Source organism: Melospiza georgiana, chromosome 17 (genome assembly GCF_028018845.1).
Source record: "Melospiza georgiana isolate bMelGeo1 chromosome 17, bMelGeo1.pri, whole genome shotgun sequence".
Lineage (NCBI taxonomy): Eukaryota > Metazoa > Chordata > Aves > Passeriformes > Passerellidae > Melospiza > Melospiza georgiana.
In genome coordinates this window covers 171,614-193,723 of record NC_080446.1, presented here as the reverse complement: position 1 = coordinate 193,723, position 22,110 = coordinate 171,614, and the positions used below count along the sequence as shown (strand labels likewise).

The 22,110-nt window shown below is 38.3% G+C and overlaps 2 protein-coding genes across 6 annotated transcripts in view; one reads left to right on the top strand and one right to left on the bottom strand.

Annotated features, from left to right (window-relative positions):
- Window positions 1-22,110, top strand: part of SULF2 (sulfatase 2) — an 83,343-nt gene that overhangs the window by 17,089 nt on the left and 44,144 nt on the right. For 2 of the 5 annotated variants that reach the window (XM_058036111.1, XM_058036108.1), the window contains exon 2: window positions 21,114-21,360. The exons of 1 other annotated variant lie outside the window; for it this stretch is intronic. In XM_058036111.1, the coding sequence (XP_057892094.1) occupies window positions 21,186-21,360 (175 nt within the window). In that variant the 5' untranslated portion in view covers window positions 21,114-21,185. Of the gene's footprint in view, window positions 1-15,094; window positions 15,171-15,241; window positions 15,404-21,113; window positions 21,361-22,110 lie in introns of those variants that run through there. 2 more of the 5 variants (XM_058036110.1, XM_058036109.1) reach the window with 2 other exon arrangements.
- The window catches only part of NCOA3 (nuclear receptor coactivator 3), a 104,834-nt gene continuing 101,322 nt past the window's right edge, over window positions 18,599-22,110 (bottom strand). The window contains exon 24 of the mRNA XM_058036104.1: window positions 18,599-21,118. Within this exon, the coding sequence (XP_057892087.1) occupies window positions 21,026-21,118 (93 nt within the window). The 3' untranslated portion in view covers window positions 18,599-21,025. The remainder of the gene's footprint in view (window positions 21,119-22,110) is intronic.

Genomic DNA, 22,110 nt, shown 5'->3' with positions numbered 1-22,110 from the left:
GATCTTCTAAATTGTTACAGTAGTATAGATTCCATCTGTAGTGCAAGAATTGTCTAGGGACATAAATTACAGCAATTAAAATTACCTAGAGGAGAGAGAATGATGCATTATTAATTGGCATTGTCATTAAAGGGCTGAGAAGAACCTAAAAGAGATACAATGTCAATACTCAAGCACTAAAAGTGACAGGCAGTGTTCAAAGACCCGTGATTGTATTCAAAGCCTAAGGCCATTAAGACACAGGCAATTACGTGGAATTTTATGACTGTGGATTAAGATCACTCCAAAATACTACCCATATGTTAAACTGGAAATTTTTTAAGAATGATGCTGTTCAGATGCCTGCTCTGGGGACTGGAATAGTAGTGCAATTAATTTCAACCAAAATAATGTGTTGCACTTTATTTTAAAGAAATTGGAAACAACAAAAAATTGTAAGGAAATCCCATCTGTAATTTGGTGAATTTAGGCAGAAAATTAACATTTTTCATCATTAAATAGAATAATCCCAGCTCATATAAAGAAGAATAAATCCTGGTACACTGAAGAATGAAGATTTAATTAGGAGTATCTTTATACCTCAGAAACAAAGTTGTGCCAGTGTCATGCTGAGAAATACAGCAGTGTGAGTAAGAGGCTCATGGTAATGTTGCTGTATGTCCGCTACTTAATTTTTCATAAAACTTATTGTCAATGAGATTGTGATTTACCTACCTCAGCTTATTTGCTTTATTGGAATAATGCTTGTTTTGTAAAATAGTTCACTTATAGTGCTATAAATGAAGAAAAACATGGGGAAAGGATCTATTTTTCTTGAGAGAACAGTTTTAATAATTGATTTGTAAAGCAAAGTAGACTTCCAATAGTGGAGCTGTTAGGACAGTAGTTTAGTTGTTTTGACAACTAATGGTACAGTGTATGTTTGCTGAGTGGAGAGTTAAAACTCCAAAGCAAACATCTCAAATTTTCTTCATCTAAGGGAACCCTGGGAATTTTTGGCTTTTAAAAACTTGCAAATAGTTTCCTGTTCTACTTGCTAAGAATTCAGATTTCTAATTCATCTCACTGTCTGCTCTAAAGTTTAAACACTGAATGTGATTAGCTTTGCTGAACAGATGTCGAATTGAATGGCCTCTGTTGATTCAGAGAATCTGAGTAGTGTCAGAGTTCAGTTACTATGCTTTCAGGAAGGCCTCCTGTTGCCAAAATGAGCTTTTTTTTTTTTTTTTTATTTCCAATTTCTATGCCAGAGTCTGGATCAGCATGCAACTAGACTTAAGAAAAGCATGTATGTATAGCCACTGAAAGAGGAATACAAGTGACACATAAATCTTCTCGAAGCCACCATGCATTACTTGCTCTGCTAGCAAGTTAAAGGGAGCTCCCTGTTTGCTTTTACTAGGTACCTTTTTGCCTGAGTGAATATTTTTGACCAGTTGGTATCCTTCTGGATAGGAAGGATACCAAGAAGCAGATATGCTATGATTCTTGTCTGCTTAGCCATTGAACAATGGTTAAAATCTATCATGTAACCTCAGAGACAGCAAGAGCAAGGCCAGCTTTATCTCTGTGTTCAGTGTAGTAAGAGTTTGCTTGTTCCAAGTTTAATGATTCAGCACTATCACTCTGAAATGACTTTATTATATTCGGCACTTTATTATTTTAGCTTTAGATACTTTGCTGTTACATCCTCAAAACTGCATTGGTTTGAATTAACTGTTTGGTAGTCAGAGTGGGTATCATATGATGCAGTGTGCTTTATTATTGTTTTGTTCTCTTGGGATGTTTCTGTGATTCAGTGCATGATGCCAACCAGAATTTGTGGAATTCAAGATCTCTGGGGTCTGAGTAACTAACAAACTCTCATTCCATTCATTTTACTGCTGCTCTTTTCAGACTGTTAGGCTGTGTGACAAACTCATTGCCTGGAGCTGTAATCATGTCAATCATTAGAATTGAATCAAAATGGTGAATATTCTTTTCAAGTCTTATAGGCAAATAAGTTTGGTTCATATTTTCAAACACTGTTTGGTGTCAAAAAATGGAAATATATGCCCACAAACTCAGCTGTGTTCTACCCTGCTTCTTTGGCTTAGATTTCCTGCAATGCAATGTAAAATAATATCAACTGCATGAAACCCAAGCAACCAAATTCTTCGTTACTTAAACACTAAGATTTTATACAAAATAGTAGTCCAAATTTAAACTAGTTTTACTGGAATTTACTGCTGCTGACTAGTGTGAGCACTGAGCATTTTGCTTTAATTTACTCAAATGATGAAATATAACAGAGATAATTGCATTGTTTTTACAGTGTAGTTATATTCCGCAGCATCTGACTTTGGCACTACTTTGCCACATAGTATCAGAAAAATAGTTGTTGTCTCCTTCTGGGGCTGTTTTTTTTGTTAGTAGGGAACTGAATATTGTGCATAACATGAATTGGTAGGATTATTTGGATGAAGACACTTGTATTTTAGAAATTAAATATAAAATGTGTTGTAGTGATTAGTAAGAAACATTTCTATTTTTGATATTCTTTTTTAACTGGAGTGGAGGCAGAATAAGGAAAAAATATAGATAAATTTGCCTTTAGTCAGTATTTGGTGAGCAGTAGCCTTTTTATCAGGTTACCTATAGCTAGGGAGCCAGTTACTTCCCTGCCATTTCATCAAAACTCCTGCATTAGAGTTGGTCGCAGCAACTACGAGCTAGTCTAAGTGTCCAGTCAAAGTAAAAGATCTCATGAAATGGCTGGATTGAGGTAAGGTTGAAAGGTGATGTTAAACTTTCATGATGCCTGTCAGAAGGGTTGAGTATTGCAGATAAGAAGCACACCATGTTTCTGTCTGAGTAAATAGGAGGCCCTACTGCTCAGAATTGCTGTAAATAATGATAAGACTAAGGAAGAAAGAGATATCAGCTAAGATCTTTGTACTATAAAAGATAGGTTTCATTTCATGTTATTTGAAACCACAATTCAATGGTAACAATTATAGGATACCATCTTACAGTTCTCTTGACAACAGACCACAGAATATAGAGCACACATTCATAGTAGAGAATAAGCAGGGATTACCTCCTGTAATTGCATTGCTTGCTGTCTTTTATTTTGTAAGAACTTTGGAATGTGTTAGTGTCTCTCAAAGCTTTTTCTGACAGTTTGACACCATTGAATTTTGAGAAAATGCTATACAGTTGTTTTCTAGGAAAAGGAAAAAAAGCCTTTAGGGAGAAAAAATTCAGTTTCTTTTGTGTGTGTGTTAAGAACTGTTCTCACGTGGAGCAGGGACTCGGCTGAGGATGTTGTGGGACCGGTCTTTCTGATTTAACAATCTTACTCAGGCGCAAAAACTAAAACCAGTGTTGATTATATGATCCATGGTTTCATTTGCATGCCTAGCAGCTTTCTGGGAAGGGAAAAAACAACCCAACAAAACAGCCCCTTTGTTTTGTTTTGTTTTGTTTTGTAACTTCGTTTTCTCTTTCTTCTGCTTTTTGACCAATTAGTATTTACATATGCTGTCCTTAAGAGTGAACTCAGGAAAGCAGAGTTCAGAAGGCCTTTCCACCAATATTTCTTCTGATCTGCCAAGACACTGAACACCCCCAGAAAGAAAACCTTTGTATTTTGTTATTGCACTCTCTATGCTGAAGCATTTATGAAAATATTTTTAATTGTACAATTAAAGTGAGTGGGCTGTACATGAATTACAGTGTATGAACAACACCATTTCCTAAATTTTAATGTTCTCCCTTTCGCTTAATATTTTTACTTTCCTTTTTGATACAAGAGCTTGCAAATCATACTGTTTAAGTAAGAGCATTGCAATTTTATTTTCTTGCATTATACTTAAATGAAAATGTAGCAGATTGTGAAAAACTGGAATTCAGACAACTTGTAGGTATAACATCACAAGGCTTTGAAAATTTACTAGCAATTTCTGTTTAAGGTACAGTCTTGAAATCCTCCATTTCAAATTTCTCCCAAAGGACCCTTTCTTTTTGACAGTATCTTTTGCCAGACAGATGAAAATCTGGCTAGGGGAGTTACCCCATGCTGTCTGGACATGTGTAGGCTTATGTGTACTATGTTTAAAGATGTATCATTATTGATTTTCCTTTCTTGAACTTCTTCTGTCATTTATCACATTCTAAGGGGTCAGCTTCACTTTCATAAACAGTTTATTAATAATCTTCATTCAGTTAATGTATCCAGGGAACAGCACCTCCCCTGCAGTAGTGCCACCTTTCATATCAGAACTACTTCACTTGCGTTCTTTGTGCCAGATTAAAGTCATGCTATGGATGGCACACCTTGTATGTTCCCATTTAACTTGCAAAATAAGTTATACTGGAATGTTTGCAGTGGCCTTTGACAAAATATATGATTTTACTCAGCAGCAGAGATCCTAGAGAGGTCACTGGCATCTGACCTGAAATACTACTGCATAGTAGCCATAGTGTAAACAGTTACTGACAATTAAGTGCTGTAGATGCATGACAAACTTCTGATGAGAGTTGCACTGGTCCACGTAGTTTGATTTTGGGAATATCTTTTGCCAGGGTGTAACACATTTTAATAATGTGATACACAGAAAAATAAGCACATTAATGAAAGATATTTCTTGATAAATTAATTTGATTTCCTCTGGTTCTCATATTCTACACTGAGGTTAGTGGAATTGGGGTGGCATAACTTAGGACAAACAGACCAAAACATTATGTCAAGGGTCAAAAACCAATAAAGCTGAGAATTTCAGGAAAGAGCAATAGGAACTGAAGCTCTTTTATTTGTAAGTCCACAAATTCTCCCCCTTCTAGTTGTTCCTCTCTAACTCGGTTGTATGAGAACCTGACAATTTAAACTATCTCTTATGCACTTTTTTTTTCCATGTGGGCCTTTCTTCTAAAATATGAAGCCAACATTACTGCTGTTCTTATGGTTTATAATGTACTTATATCTATTGTTTACTGCAGAATTTGCTAGCTATTGTAGATGAAATTAAGGGTTTATATGCACTCTTTAAAAAGATACAAATGGAGTTCTTTGACTTTCTTAAAAATACCATTTTTTTAGCAAGCAGAGAAGAAGCCAGCTATCAAAATATTACATTGTGTATTGTTCTTGTTACAGTTGCTAGTTGGAGTGCTGAAGTGATGCTTCCTGTGAGAAAAAAGCTTGATAAACAACTGAGAATTTGCTTGAGCCAAATCACATTAACTGACAATTCTGTAACAGAACATGCCTTTGCATTTTTCTTTTTGTGGTAATTTGTAGTTTAACTTCCTTCTTAATCTTGGTCTCCTCTTTCCTAGCAATGTGTTTTGCAAGGCAAAGGAGTGCTTTGTACTCTGTGGTCTGCTATAGAGGTTATCTGCTATAATTTTTGTTTATTATATTTTGCTTTCTTTGTTGACTCTTAATTTAATTTTATCATAACTTGGCATGTTGTTTAGTTGCTATTTCGCTGAGGTCTGCAGCTCCCCTGCCCTCATCATGTCACTTTTGATTAAGCAACTGCAAAGCCCTTTACCCAGCTTCTAAAGGGTAAAAGTCAAAAATCAATAATGTGCCAGTCCTCTCAAAATGCAGTAGCAGTAAGAGGTAAATGAATGGTTAAACATGATTAATATCAGTGTAATGGAAGATGCAAAGTAAGGAAAAGTACTCACTTTAGCCTAAACTCAGAGATTTGATTGCTGAATACTACAAGTAATGGAATCATCAATCTTCCAAGGTCTAAAAAAAGGCATCTGCTGCAGCCATTTTAAAATGCAGTGAAAAAAATCTCGCTTCTTCATCATTGTCTCTTGTGGTGCTGTTATTCTGAGTATAAATTACATGCTGCATAAAGAAACAGGTATGTAAACTTTGTAGTTAAAATTGTTTACTTCTTGTACAGTTTAAAGTTGTCAAGACTGTTGGCAAAGAAAAGAAATAGTATTGTTGATTACTGTAAATGTGTGCATAAAGATGCAAGTGTTGACGTGGTTTTGTAAGATGGTAATTACACTTACTAAAGCAGGGGATAAAGGAATGTTGCTAAAGGAGTGAAAAGACAGACATGCCAAGGACATAAAAGCTCGAGCTCTATGGCATAATGGAAAAAAATAATGATATATGCTCAGCAATGCCTAGAATTTGGTTGTTGACAACAGAGAGGACTAGCTAGAGACAGGACTTGTTTCCTGACCTTGCTCAACAAAGATGAAAATATACAGAAACGGAGAGGAGTTAGTATTACATAACTGGAAAAGATTTGTTAGCCGTTTGTAGCTGAGAGTTAAGTTGTCCATGTCAGAGAAGAAAACCTTCCAGTCCAGCTTCTGCAGGAAGCAGTGCTATGGATTTCAGTTGAAATCCTCTATTTTAAGAGTTCTGAATTTGCATCCTTGAAAACAGTAATATCTAAGGTACCACAAAGCTGTTTCTGCACAGCAAAATATGTCTGCATTTCTAAAGGTGTGTGGGTGAGAGCAAACTCAGAGAAGCATAGAAATCTCTTCCTGGGGCAGATAAAATAGCAGGGATCCCGAAGGACCGTGTGTTACAGCACAGAGCAACATCTCCATAGATGTGGGGGATGGCTTCCTCTTTCTGTAATGAAACCCTTCATGGCAAACCAAAGACTTGCAAAGGTTCTTCATTCAGTTAGAAAAATAGAGCAGTGGTGAAGTCTTTGGCTTTTTTCTTTCTATCTTTGAATAAACTAAAGCTTGGTGTTACAACTTCAGCATGAGAAATCTTGAGTAACTTCAACTATTCTGAGTGCAAGTGCTCATCATTATCTTAGTTTTCAGTACCAACTCCTTGCACAGTTACATTCTAGACGCCCAAATTCATCCTGTGGCTTTTAATGGATGTGTCATCACTGTTACAGGTTTTATTCTCACCATCAGGTCTCTTGTGTGCTTCCTCACTTCTTCCGTATTGAAAAAAATTAACTTTGAAATCTTGTTGTGCCTTACATTTCGCATAACCTAATACTTCTTCAGTAAAAATCCTACTCTGATCTATTCTTATCTTGTATCCTCCTTACCCCTTGGATCTACTTATACATATGCATGTCTTTCCTAGATATATGGAGCCCACTTATCTTACACAAATCTGTTCTGGAGGATTTATGTCTTTGTGAAACTTTCATCTAGTGATTGTGATACTTAATTCACTTTCACAGTGAGTTCAGGAAGCTGTGGCCATCTTAGACCCTTAGATTCATTGCTCAGTGGCATCTCAGCATTCTTGCAGCAACCTCTTTTCGTTTATCACACATACTGATAGTTTGCCATGGGGTCTGGTACTGATCTTTCAATTGCATTAAAATCAGCTATTTTAATTTTAACCCTTTTTTCCAGAAGAGCAGAAACAATATCCTGAGGTGTTTTCCAATTATTTCAAGTAATTAATCTACCATTTTTTCTTTAACATTCTTGACTGAACTATGGTGCAAGAAATAAAAAGCTTTCTGAAAGAGCAAAAGCACTTTGAAAAAGCTTTCTACCAGTAAAGAGAAGGAAGTTGGCACAAACAGAGGCTGTGATTGATTTAGTTGCCAATTATGCGTGTTCCTGGGCAATTAATTTATGTTTCATACGATCAGTGGGGTTGCATCATTTGAATGGGTCACTGCACTGTATTAAATTTTATTGCATGCAGTCCATTGTTTCTTGTTGGCTTTCATTCTGGGCCTGCTTCTCTCTTCTCTCCTGGCTTTTATTGCCTTTTGGAGCTGTTTAAAGGGAAGGAACCTATACACAGGGATTTATTGTTATTTACTGTCTATACAGACAGTTTATATTTATTTGATCCATCCAAACTGGCAGAAATACAGGAACAATTTAGGATGTAGCCAGAAAAAATATATTCTGGCAGACACATTCATGGTGGGTTGACCTTTTCTCAATCAGTGAACTAACAGTAGTGATACTCTCCATGTAAGATTTTGGGGCTGTGACCTAGGCTGCAGCTCAAGCCATCAAATTTTCTGCCTCCAGCAACGGAATATATTGCCTGCTGGAATTTTCTGAATCATTTTGTCTTTTAACTTTTTTTTTCATTTTAGTGAGTACAGGCTTCTTGTATAAGCTTTCACTTTTTTTTTTCGTAGGTGAAAATGGACTAGAGAACTTGTTTGCCATTCTAATTTGGTACATCATCTCTGTGCCTCACTGCAGCAGCACAGAAGATGACAAAGCATGGAGCTAAGTGAGAATGCTCTGGGCACTTTTATATATGGACTTCTAAGCTGGGCATATGAAATTTTTCAAGTGTCCTGACATTTGCAGCTCCAGTCTGTGAGGTTCAACCTGTCGGTGAAAAATAATCTATGTGGAAATATACTCAGATGTCATGTCAGACACTCGTGTCTGGCATGGGAAGTACTTTGGGATTCTCAAGAATTACCACTGGAGTCAGTCATGAGAATGATGAGCATACTAATAACACAAAGTGAACTAAGTACAAATAAAGAGGTTTCATTGCCAGACATCAAGAGTGTTCAACTACAGTTTCAGGACTTAAAAAAAGCTACATAAATTTTCAGAACTGTTTTGTGTGGCTGCTTACTACTTCTGAAAAATCAGTCCTCTCTATTTTAGGCCTGTAAATGAGACTTACTATAAGTAAGATATCTTACCTGTAATTTGTCTCTTACTGATAATGCCAGAGCTTTGCAGTGATGGAAAAATAAACTGTGCTTCTAGTTATTAATACATTTCTCTCTGAATTCGGAATAAGACATAATTATGGAAATCAGAAATAATATGTATTCTAAGCCTGAAGGGCAACCATGATGTTTAATTCTTCTGAGGGTGGCACCTGAGGGAGTGGCGCAGGTTGCCCAGGGAAGTGTCTGCCCAGTCGCTGAAAGTATCAAGGCCAGGTTGGACAGGCCTTGGAGCAAACTGGGACAGAGGAAAGTGTCCTCTGGGAGGAGGGACACTTTTTCCTCTGGCAGGAGATTGGAAGGAATGATCCTTAAGTCCCTTCCAGCCCAAAAAATTCTATGATTTGAGACATCACTGGGTCAGTGGCCATTAATGGTATAGTATTGTAGTTTTGATCAAGGTTTTTTCGTATGCAGAAAACTTGCCACTACCTTATGGAAGACTGTAAACTCTAAAGGGAGGGCACTGATGCTAAAGCTCATATATAGGTTCAACTTTATTTTTAACATTTTAGAAATGAAAGTAAACTGTTCTTTTGCTGGTGGCAGCACCTGTTTCTGTTTCAATGTCTTTTTTGTCTTGAACAAAGCAGAAGGAATTTGGATGGCGTCAATGTCCCTGGAGCATTATATAAATAATCTCTACCCTTGATACCTGGTGGAAAAAAATGAAACTGATTTGTCATTAAAAACCAACTTTTTCAAAATTATAGTAGTTTCTATTTTAAGAATGCACATGATATCTTTCAAAAGACTGCATATTACCAGTAATGAAGTTACCATAATACTATCAAAACTGCATATGTACTTGCTGATATATTTCTGTAGTCTCTAGAGGAAGTAACCTGCATACCCAAATGCACCAAATGACCTTACACAAAGGGAATCAAGAAATCTTCAAGGTCCTTGCCGATGATCAGTAAGAGAGATGCCAGTGACTGATAGATGAACATTTCTCATAAAGTAACTATCTCTGATGAATCAATCCTGACCCTCAAGGGAAATCCACAAAACACCTTCAAAACATAAGCCTTTACTATTAAAATTCATCATTCTGATAAAAGGCAAAAATGATAGACTTATTAGACATAGGTTTTAAAGATGTATTGTAATTTTCTTAGCCTCTCTTCTCATTTCTCCCACCTCAGTAACAAGTCTGTGTTTTTCAGCAGATGAGTTACTACCTTATTTTAAGAATCTGTCTCCTTTTTCTTTTTTAGCAGGCCTTCCTCTATCAGAGATCTGAACTACTTTTCTTTCACATGACTTGATTAAAACATTAGTTAAATGTAGAGCAGCTTAACTTTGAAGATAGCTGCTTCTGTTTCAGATCTGAATTGCTTGATATGCCTGAGGCTGTGTCTGTTCGTTCCCATCTGTAGCGGTGGATCTAATAACAGGTATCGCATCCCACCATAAGCTTTGCCTCACTTGTGCTATTGAGGCAAGAGAAAAAGAAAATTACTTTCTGCATGTGCAAAATGCATGCAGTTGTGTAATTTTCTCTCCTAATATTTCTTGCTAATATCCATTTGAAGCCCAGCTTAGAATATACAAATATTTGGTCATATCCATATATATATATATAATTTTTTTTTATTATATAAAGTATTTGAGCTAGAGGGGGAGAGCTGCTGCAGAGTGGTAATTAAAAGACAATGAAAAGCAGAGTAAGTAGCTTTTCTTAGTAGTATTAGCTTTCCTAATAGAGGTAAAGTCCAGGTGCATCCAGTTGGACTTTGTGTCTACAGGATAGGTATTTGTAAGTGAAAGTACTTCTGCTGTAGGTGCCTCAAGTTCACCTAAACCCAAAGACTGCAAACAAATCCTTTCTATGGCAAAAAGTGCATAACATAGATTGTATACCTGTGCCACTGTGTGAAATGTGCAGAGGCAGGACATGGAGGTGACCGTTCAGGGTGCTAGGACTGGGCTGCTGGAGAGAAATGGAGCCAGTGCAGTCATGTGAGGAGACCCTTGGCTAATGGTGAATGCCCGGGGGACCTCAGGAAACACTGCAGGTTGTCGTGCTGAGGCCTGCTGTTCTAGCCATCCTCTTTATCAGTTGATTTTATGTTTTTCTGCTTTAATACATGCAAATCAGAGCATAGTTGTTTTTAGATAGATATGGAGTATTTTATCATTACACACTTTACTATTTTCTTAGGAAATGTTATTTACATAAGGGAGTGACTGTTGTCTTCCTTAGGAGAATTTTTAGTAAAAATTAGTATGGTAGTATTTCACATTTTGCATCACATACCAAATTGTGCTGAGAGTGCAGCAAATCATCGATTAAAAAATGTGTTCAGTTGATGATTGGCCCGTTGCTCCATATCCATAAAACATCCAGATATTGGAAGAGGAGGCAGCCTGAGCACTGTAGTACCACCTGTTGAAAGCCAATAAAGGAAAATAAGATCAGGACACACAAAAGAAAAATATTAATTCTTTATAAAAAGGAAAAGTCTTTATTAAAATAAATTACTTAATTATTACTGACTACAGGCTGCTATTTTAAGGGTCACTTATAAATGGGGTAAATGCAGGCTACAGTTCTTATTTTTATGGACTGTGTGACCAACAATAGTTCATTGAGTTAACACTCTTCATCCTTCAAATGCATCCTTGAGCATTATTTATAGTATTAATACTCAGGACACAGATAGTAATTTTATATGTGAGCTTCAGGATTCTGCCTTTTTTTTCTTATGAATTTCTCTTTGGCATTGCAGGAAGGATTTGTTTTGGGTTTGTTGTTTGGATAGATGAACTATGACTTTTGTCAGTGCACTAGGGTGTTCTTTTTATTGCTGTTACAGCCTCCTCATCATCTTTGTTGCTTCAATATTTTGCTAAAAAGCTTGCATTCACTGTTACAAATTATGATCAAAATTAATTATATTAATATTAAACTAGAATTATATCATGTGTTATGAACTCGTAACTAAATTCAGTGTACTATACTTAATCTTTATTTTCACGCAGAAGAGTGTGAGGCTTAACATTTGGAGCAGGCAAACTAGGTGATTTTTTTTTCCCCCCCCTTCTCCGTTGCTTTTACTGGCAGGATTCCCCTTTTTCACTTTTTGTAGTACCTCAGAATGTATAAATCATTTTCCCCCATAATGTGACTGAACATTTATTGGAAGTGCAACTTGACTTTAAAAGGTGAATGTCAATCAATTGCCCTTAAAATCATTGAGCTGAAGTCTGTCATATAAAACACCTGTCAAGGGATCAAGGAGTAGAGCATGTTATGCTGTTTATGCCTTCCTAATGGCATTTTGATTCGTTGGTGAAGCAATATTTACACACTTTATGCAACTGAAATATAGTTGTTTAAAGTAATAAAAAACAAAATTCTATAAACTTTGCCATAAGAGCTCAGACCAGTGTAATTACTATAACTGTGGACTTATTACTGTAATAATTTATACTGAGGAAAAGCAAGAGAGATCATGCTCATGTTCTGTTGTTGGCTTTATATTTAGGTCTTTAAAGATGGCTCAAAGCATGTGTGTGCACATTAAGAAACATGAAAGCAGAGAGGAGAAATCTAAATGACTAATGGTGTGAGAGGTTTGCATATGATGAATTAATGTAAAGCTAGAGTAGCAAGTCTGAAGAAAAGTTAGAAGGCATTGGCTAAGTATGTAAAAGTGTGAAACCCAACCCTATTTTTCTGTTTCATGTGACATGAGGACAATATTCAAGCTCTGAAAGCACGATATATTTGGCAACTATGAAAAAGACACGCTTCACACAGCATGTTGCTTATCTTCTATTTTTGAGGTTTTTTTAAATGACTTTTGGATTCCTGACTGTCTTCTTGTTTCTCAGAAGTTGCTTCTCTGTGTCATTGACATGCTGCTCTTTTCTCGTGACAGTTCCCCTGAGTGCTTCTTACACCCTGAAGTTTTAGCTATTGTCTCAGGACTCATTAAAAGATAATGCTGTGGACCCCCCACTGTCTGCCAGGTGGATCAAAGTGGTTCCCCTTTACATGCAACTCCATGGTTTACTTAATAGTCTAGCCTGCACCGTTTCTGTGTTATACTACTTGAGAGGAAGGTGAACAGAGAACCTCCAGATTAAATTTTTGAAAGAATTTTTGTGGCGAACAACATAGATGGATGTCTCATATTTCAAGAAATGACTGCATGTCTGTTTTCTCCTAGCTTTAATAGGTAAATCCTAGGATAATTTTAGAAAAATACTTTAGATAATAGGTGGCATTTGTTATTTGAGGTACAGTAAAATAAATTCAAGCTGTTCAATGGCATGCTGCGAGAGAAACTGAAGTTTATCTGGTGTGTCAGTGAAAAGGAATGATCTTGCTTTTTAATTTATCTTTTGAACTCTGATCAGCTATGATGATCCATATATACCAATGGAAACCTTTGCCAGGTAGTGAATAAAATCACCTCCTTTATTTAAAAAGGAGATACTTGAAAGGTTTCTTCATCGTTTGAGTCAGTTTTCAGACCTTCTTGTTTTACCAGTAATTTCACATGATTTTATTGCCTTAGGCTTCAAATAAACCACAGTATTTTAAATACATCTGAATCCCGTGAGTTTCTGGCAATAGGAAAACTAGCTGAAATCACTAAACCACTTTAAGTTTGGATGCATAACAGTTGTTACCCATCCTGTTTTGTAACTGTGCCAGATCGAGTTCTTTTGAAATGCATGAGATGAAAATGCCATTCTCTTGAAGAGGAAGCACCTTCCACTTTGCAGGGTTGTTTCAGAGCAGGGGCTGTATTAGCCTCTTAATGCACTTGCATAACTCCCATTAACATTAATGGAAATTATGTGCACTCCCTGTGAGGTGAATGTACTCTTTCGTTGAAATGAGCAATCTATTGTGTCAGATTTTCCAGTGACATGAAATAAAATTTAGATTCCTAGACTAATGTCACTAACACAATTCTTAGTATCTTTTGATGCTTGTAGTTTATATTAATGAAGTTGTAGCTTTATATTAGGTCATGTGTTTATTAAAATGGAAAATCCCACTTGCAGTCCTCTAGAAACAGGGAGAGAGTAAATTTTCTTCTTCAGTGTGAACCACTGTATAGCAAACAGTATTTTCTTTGGCTTTGTAGTTACTGCTTGCAGTCCCTTTAGAGGTAGTTTATAGAGGTTGCATGTTGCAAGTAGCAAACTGTTGGTCTGTGGTTAGGGTAGAGGAATGCTGGGTTCCTTGCTCTGTTCCTGGCCTGAAAGGCTGTTTGACTCTGTGTGACTCAGCTGCCTTTAGACACTAATTTATGTCTAAAGTGTGCAGAATCAGGACATCCTGGCTCACGTGTGTGTTGTAAAATCCTGTGAATTGTTTCATTGTGAGTTGAAAGTTGCTAGCTAAATGTTATCTCAGAAAGCAGTGAAAGAATTTTATCACAATGTTAGTGAGATGTACGTCCTGTTTTATGCACAACATGTGGGTCTATGAGTAGTGTAACTCCCTGGTATGGAGTGGTTTATTTATTCCAATACAGTTGTGCTGTTGCAGCCCCTAGTGTGAACACTGTAGTACTGGCATACAGTGTTTCACCTCTATTGCTCATTCTTGTCCATACAGGAGCACATTTGTTAACTTAGAAGTGACATCCTTGTGTTTGGAGGAAGCGTGTGCCGTTTCACTGTACAGTATCATACAGCAAGATGTTTAAACACCCCAAATTGTTTATTTAGGATCTGTCTATGCATGGCCAAGAACAGAGCCAACAGTGAAAAATTGTTCAAGACTGTTAGCCTTCTCCAGTCCAGATGAGGTCACTGGGGGCAATGATTTGCTTTAAAGCAAAAGTCCTAATAAATCATAGATGGGAGAGAATATTAGATGTAATAAGAAGTGTCAGGAAATTCTGGGGTAATCTGTGCTGAATGTCTGACACTATCAGCATGGGAATGCCAGAAGAAAACGTTTCATTCTTATGGTTTTTGTTTTTGTGGTGTTTTTTTTTTGTTAAGCTTTTCTTAATTACTAATGAATGTCGGGCCATTTAATTTCAACTGCACCAGTGGAACGGCGTCTGTGTTAGCATGACCTTTTAGAAGTCTTTAGGCTCGCCCTCACAGGGGCAGGGTCCGGGGCAGACGCAGGCCTTCAGCCCCTTTGGAGTCTCGTCACCTCCGCCCCACAGCGCTGGGCGTGGGGGGTAGCTGCTGCGTGGGGCTGGCAGCACTCGGCAAGCGCTAGCGATAGGGGACGAGAAGAGCACAGACTATGAAGTGCAATTAAATTCCCCTTCCTCCGCCCGCCATGGACTATCCCCTTCGATCAGAAAGGCTTTGTGCACCAGGCGGGAGCTCAGCGTCGGCCCCTTCTCCTTGGAGCCTGGCACCTTCCCGGCTTCCCCGGGGTGCGGGGCTGCGCCATCGTCTTCGCCGCGGTGCTGCCGCTAGACTTTGAACAAGCCTGGGGCTGGTGGGACAGTTTTCCTCCCTGCACGCCGCTGGGCATTGCGCAAACTCGGGAGGAGGATCCTCGAGGTAAATGAACTTTTTAAATGGGAAGGGGAGAAGAAGGGAGAGGAGGAAGAAGAGGCGGGGGCAGCACCCGCCCGAGCGCTTCCTCTAAACGCTTCTTTGGGAAACGGGATTCGGCTGCTGCCCAGCACAGCGGCCGGAGGATGCGCTTCCCCGCGCCACCGGGCCCCGGGCTCCGCGGGCGGGCTGTAGGTGCGCCGGCCTTGGCCTGGCACGGCTGAGCGCCGGTTCCGCGGGTAAGTGGGGAGTGCTAGAGGGGAGGTCCGAAGCCCCCGCCCCGCCTCGCGAGCTAGGGGCGGCCGTGCCGCTTGTGAGGCTGCTGGCTACAGAGCCAGCCTGCTGTCGCGGGGAAGCCGGGCGGCGAGTCTAAGGTAGTTGCGTTGGCATCGGGTGGGGCTGGAAGTTGAGCGAGGGGGCCCGAGAGGCGGGCGGGGACTGGAGGCGATGTCGTCCCACCGGCCTCCGCCAGCCGTGCTGGAAGCTCTGCGGAGCGCCCCCGCCCTGCTGCGGCCCTGCCGGCCCGGCCTGGCGGGTGGGCGCTCGCTGGCTGCCGCCGTGGGCTGCGGACTGGCCGGGCGGTTCGTGCCGTCCCCTCGTCAGTGGGAGCGGGCCTGGGCGGCCGCAGGGGCGTCCGAGGGTGCGGGCTGAGGGAGCCGCGCCGAGGCTGTGCGGAAAACAGTTCCCCGAAAACAACTGGATACCATAGCGTTCAGCTTCACGTTTGGCACATCACCGGACCGATCCGGACGGAGTGTGTATCTGAACGCCTCTGTGTGTTTGCAGCTGTATAAACACAGGGAGATCGCCCCCCCCCCCCCCCCCCAGTATACGGCTCCAAAAAAGTGTTTATTTCGGAGGATGTATTTGTGTAATGGTATCTAGTTTTGCCTACGTTTTCTGTCTTGATGCACTTGAACTCATTCCCTTACAGTATTTTCAGAAGTATAAGTCTGTGGTTTTTACTGTACTTAATCCAAGTTAATATAATTATCATTAAAGTAAAATTGCATCTATTAAATAAAAATGTGTGATGATAATAGGTAAAATAGCAAAATGATTCTTTGTTTCTTTCAAGTTGTTGTTGGGTGTTGCGTACGGTGCAAAAAAATGTGTTTATTATTCTGTATTTGGGGGATCCAAATAGCAATTTTACCTATCAGAGGACTAATTAATTCTTTGTGTGTCACTGGGAAACTCTGACAGTAATATTCAAGCAGTGGGCAGAAAGAAAGTAGATTCAGGTGCTTAGAGCATTTCTTAAAATATCAAGTCCTAGGGAAATTTATAATTAATTTACAATTCTGTTTTATTTAAAATAAAGTTACAAAATATGAATGAGATTTTGTAATATGACCAAGCTTCTCTGTGATAAATATTTCAATTTTTGTCTAGTGTTCACCAGCATAAGGCAAGCAAGTCAGAAGAATGTGTCTTGATAGTAATTCAGTGACTGTAAATCAGCACAACTGTAATCTTCAGGAGTCTCATTTAGCACTGGGGATTTGATTTTTGTATTTTCTCATAAATTTTTGACTGCCTGAGGGGAAAAAAAATCAGAAAGTAGAAAACTATAAGCAAACGCAGCATGTTGTTAGATTACAGCAGTAATGTTGGTACCAGTCTTCCCATGGGAACCTTGTTAGATTGCAGACAAGATTCTTCCCAATCCACATATGAAAATGTGTTTATCTCTTACAAACACAATATAATGGTTTGAAGTGATGGCTGACAGCTTTAGTGAGAGAAAACCTAGCATAACCGAAGCTCGATGCAAAGGAGTGACTCCAGTTAAAAGAACAGCAGCGCAGCTGAATCCATTTAAGTGGTAGAATGGATCTGATTGGGTCAGTTGCTAGGTAATGTCTCCAGCACCATGTATTTCAATGAATTTAAACGCTGGATGAATTACACACCTAGGTCTGCTTAAATAATCCACCTGGCATTGGCTCCAGCCAAATTGAGAGCAGGTGTGTGTTGCTTCTCTCCAGCCAGTTTTCCCTTAATGTGCAGTTCCACTGTGTGGATCACATGCAGTTACCTTGTTCTGTGGTGGCTGCTGGGCAAGTTGAACTTGTCATACCAATTCTGTACTTAGTGTTTTGTAGTATACTTATTTGAAAGGAAAACAAGCCAAAACAAATAAAACCCAAAGCCAGTTAATGCAAACATTACTAGAAGCAGTAATTTCTAGAAGTAGACTTGAAGTAGACATTTATTTGATACAGAGTTGCAGGAAGAGTCTGATGTTATTCTTGGTTATGTTGCAATAACTGAATTACCTGACTTCAGTGAAGTTGCACAGAGCTTATGCAGTAGACAGTTGTGCTGGGACTTCCATTAGGGAGCTTGGGAGCACCAGTCTATGCAAGCTACTGTCAGTTACTAATTTTGCACACATGGGGCCTCTTATATCTTTGCCAAGCAATACTAATCAATAGCGTATTAAAAATACCACCTAGGATAGAACTGACATCAGTCATCCCTGTGCATTCTGCTGCTGTAAAACTGACGTTGTTTACTGAGGGCAGTGTTATAAAGAAGTCTTTCCTTGGTCTAAAAGCTACCTGGAAACAGCCCTTTGCTGACTTCTTTTATAAATGGAATGTGGATGTCTGGCTTTATCTCTTCAACATTTATAATGTATGTTAGTGCAACATTTTGTGTTGCCATGAAGGAGAAAGTAAGAGGACCAGAATTCCCCAAAAGCAGCCTTCTAAGAAGTTTGCTTGGCTTAAGAAGACTCAGCTAGATTCCCCATCTGAAAAAGATTTCATAAATTTCTGATAGCCCTTTCCTAAATATAAAACATGAGTGACTAGATTTTTCAAGTTCATATGTGTAACCTAGAAGAAAATAAGAGGCATACCTAATTCCAATGAGAACCACTACAGATTAAGCATCTTTAATACTGGAGGATGGCTTGCAGAAGCACAGAGAGCAGTGGACTGTCTGTACCACTCAGATCAAAATTGCATTTTGGAGAGGGTGCTATATTAAAAGTGCTATATTAAAAGATTGGGGCATTGCTGTGGAACTGTTCTGGCTTTATCTGTAAATTGCAGATTAACCCTGTTGACAGGAATTGGAAAAGAACTGTTAATAGAAACTTTTTTGTGTTTCTTCCTGGAAGTTCACCAGAGACTAGGAGTTAAAAAAACCAATCTGTATTTGGCCACTGGCAATCCACGAGAGACACTCTTGTGTTGCTATTCTGATAACTACTTAAAGCTAGCTTTTGGATTGTACTATGTATATGCTGTTAAGTTGGGGCATGTATATCTTGTGAAAACATACTTTAAGAAATAGGTTATTTTCTAAAATTGCTTTGATTGTCTTACCTACTTATTGGTATGACTTTTGCACATAATTACACACTTTGAGTTGATTCCCAGGCGTTCTTACCCTGATAACAATGGAACATAACACATCACAATAGTTGAAAAATATTTATTGTGGGGGAGTGATGTAACAGGTTTGGTAGAAGATGCCTGTTGTATCTGACATTAAATTCTCTCTTCCACTCACAGTATTTTTCTGAGATTTCTAATTCTTTTAACCACAGATATATGAGTGTAGATAAAATAGCTGCAGGAGAACAGTTTATGTGCGTCCTCAAATGTCTTAAGTATTTAATAGATAGCTAAGCAGCTCTCTGAGCTGGGGACAGTTTCTCTTTTTAGTTATGCAGTGTGTGAGGGGCAATAAAGTGTGAGGAAATGACTAGCTAAGGGGAGAGAGGCAATGAGGTCAGGAGGTTACTTCCATGTATTTGTTTTAAAGATGAGAAAAACGTAAGAAAGACTGTTAAATGCACAACACTGTAGTGAAGGTAGTTCTGACCAGATATAGCAAGAATGGGCAGCCTTTCAAATGCTACAAGAAAAGTTAGCAAATGCTTTTCTTTTGAGAAGCTGTTGGCTAGTATAGACTGAAGAAAACCCACGTGAACGTTCAGACCTTCAGAAAAATGTTTGTGTGTGATGAAAACATCTATAGCATTAGTTTATTTTTTTAATACAAGTACATATGTGGTAGTTTCTGAAGAGCCGAAGACATTTCTCTACCTCGTCCCTCAAAAAGCTTGTGTCTGAGAGTATGTGCCTGTTAAGCAAGCTTTCTTTCTACACTCCCCTGTTGAAACATACAGGTTTCTTTCTCAAGCTGCTTTTGTCTATTCTGGACAGCAGCAACACATTGACTCTGACATAATTCTTCCCAGTTATACTGCTGCAGATGGAATTCTTAGTACAAGGAATGAAAATTGATTTGACTTCTCAGTGTTTCTTTTGCTATGGCCTAGCATATTTCTTAGCAGCAGCAGATACTAAGGCTGCGTCTGTTAAATTTGAAAGCTCCTTCCCTGCCCATTGGAACAAGTATGGGGATATGTAAATAAATTTTTAGTTTCTAGCAAAAAAGGTAACTTCCCCTACCTGTGAAACCCACTGGACAGACTGTTAAGGAAGGATTTTTCATTTCCTCCAAACCCTGTCAGTGTGCAAATTTGGAAAGTACTCTTAATAAATATTCCATATTAATATAGCAATATATCTGTTGACTTATATGAAGATTCAATTTACGTGAGCATAGAAACTGATTATAATTTTTCAGACCAGTGGTTTTGCTAATGCATGAAAACTTTGATTAAGAAAGTTTATCTTAAAGAGCAATTGCTGACAGAGAGGAAGTAATAATGTGGCTATGAAATAATCTGCTGGAGTAAAAACTGTTTTCTGTAAGGGTAGAATAGCCAACATGTTTCTTAGGGTAAAACACATTGTGCTATGTTCTTTCTGCACTGATGTTTCTGGGCTTTACAAAAAGCAGAGAATCTCTCTTGCATAATTTTAAATTGATTTTTCCTTCTTGTACAAAAGATCATTGGCACCAGTCCAGAAAAAGACAGGGAGCAAGTACGGAATTCATAAAAAACTGACTCATTAATTGCTGGATCTGATGAAATAATTAGTACTTGATATTTTCAATATGTTTTCATGTTGTTATTTTGACTTCTGAAGGCAAGAGAAGATCCCTTTATATCAAAAGATGCCTGAGCAAAGCTGTGATTTCAAAGATTTTTCAGCATGCTAATTCATTCCTTGTGATCTTCTTGTAGGAATTACTAAGAATTTTTCATTGCATCATTAACAGGAGTAGTACCAGTTAGATGTGCTCTGTTTTGCAATCAAGTCAATTTTTGGAGCATAGGCAATGCAAGTCACTTTGTTATATCCATTCCCGAACATTAGCAGTAATGGGCCTTCAAATGTGTTCGTTATTAATAACGGTATTTTTAAAAAGCGTATGATCTTGGAAGCCAACAGAAATGCTAAAGGGATCTTGCACTAGCATCAAAGCTGTCGTAGACTTCAAACAATATCTTAACATAATTCCAAGATCAGGGCAGCTTTGCTCTTTAATGGAATTTGTAAGATAAGTCAGTATATAACAGATCCTCTGCCTGAGTGTTCTCTGACTTTGCAAATATGTTGTTAGCTCAGTAAATTTTACTACAGTCCTGTTTGAGAATTATGGTAGGTATGGGGTTTTTTTCTCCTCGACATCTCTATTTTTGATGTAAACGGATGTATGTCATCTGTAAATGGATCACTAAGGAAGAAGGAGGATGATTGCTATTTATATGTATGACAGCAAAAGATTTTGAAACCCTGCTAAATCCTTGAGCTTGCTGCCAGATCTGAGCTTGGAGCGAAATTTCGTTGCCTACGTTGATAACAGCATATGAATTAAATTTTTCAAGTTTCTGCTGCTAGCTGGCGCTAGAGAAATAAGTGTTTGCTTTGGGAGTTTGGTTAGTTTTTTCTTAGGAGTTAAGATTATTTCAAGTGCATTGGTTTTTACTTCTTTGGAAAGACCCTGGCTGTTCCTTGATGGGTGCAGAGGGGTGAAAATACAGATAAATACTTGTTTCCCTCTCCCTTATAGGAGACCTGCAAAGAAAAAGAAATAGAAGCCGTTAAGCTACCTTGTTCAGAGAGAACATTAAATCAACACAACATGGCACAGCATAGTATTGTCCTTGGATTATTCATGATGACTGTTTTATCACTGTTGGATGGAAGTTCAACTTTCCTGTTAAATCAACGTCTGAAGGGAAGATTTCAAAGAGACCGTAGAAACATCCGCCCAAACATCATCCTTGTTCTTACTGATGATCAGGATGTAGAACTTGGTAAGAGACCAGTATAAAGAGAATTTTGGCCAATGAGTATGACATTGCTTTTTCTTGAATCTAGATCTTTGCATTCAAAATAAGAATTTCTTTTCAGTATCAAAAATGATAGGAAGAAAATGTTTAAACCTTCCTTTATAAAGAGCATCCTTTCCATCTGCCTGCAATTCAGGGACAGCAAAAGTTAGGCCCAAAATGTTAAAGCTTCTGTTCCTGTGGAAATATACAGTTCATGCCTGTCTGTCTTCATCTAAACGTCTAAGCTTTGCTTACGGCAATTGCAAGTATAACTTGGGAAGCTGCATGCCAAAACAACAGGTTTAAATTAATAACTGATAATTGCACCATGTAATTATGCAATTTTTTTGTGTAATTGCGGGCTTTCGTTACATATACAATTTTCATTTTATTTACTTAAATGTTACCTAGCACAGTCATACTATTCTTGTAGGTGTCCATTTAGATGTGTGGTTGATTACTGAGCAAAATGACACAGAATGAAAAGATCTACTCTGTTATCAACTCTGTGTTAATTGTTGAGGAAAGGAGATGAAGATTAAACACATGGTATCCCTAATGTTTTGGAATAATGAATTAACTGAAAGTTTGGCTTTTGTTGTGTTACCTGAACAAGCTTGTATTTACCAAATGCTGTCTTTAGTTATGAGAAGTGATTAACACAAACCAGTTAACATTAATGATTTTGAATTAGAATTATACTCTCATATGTGTATGAAGCCTCGGTCATCT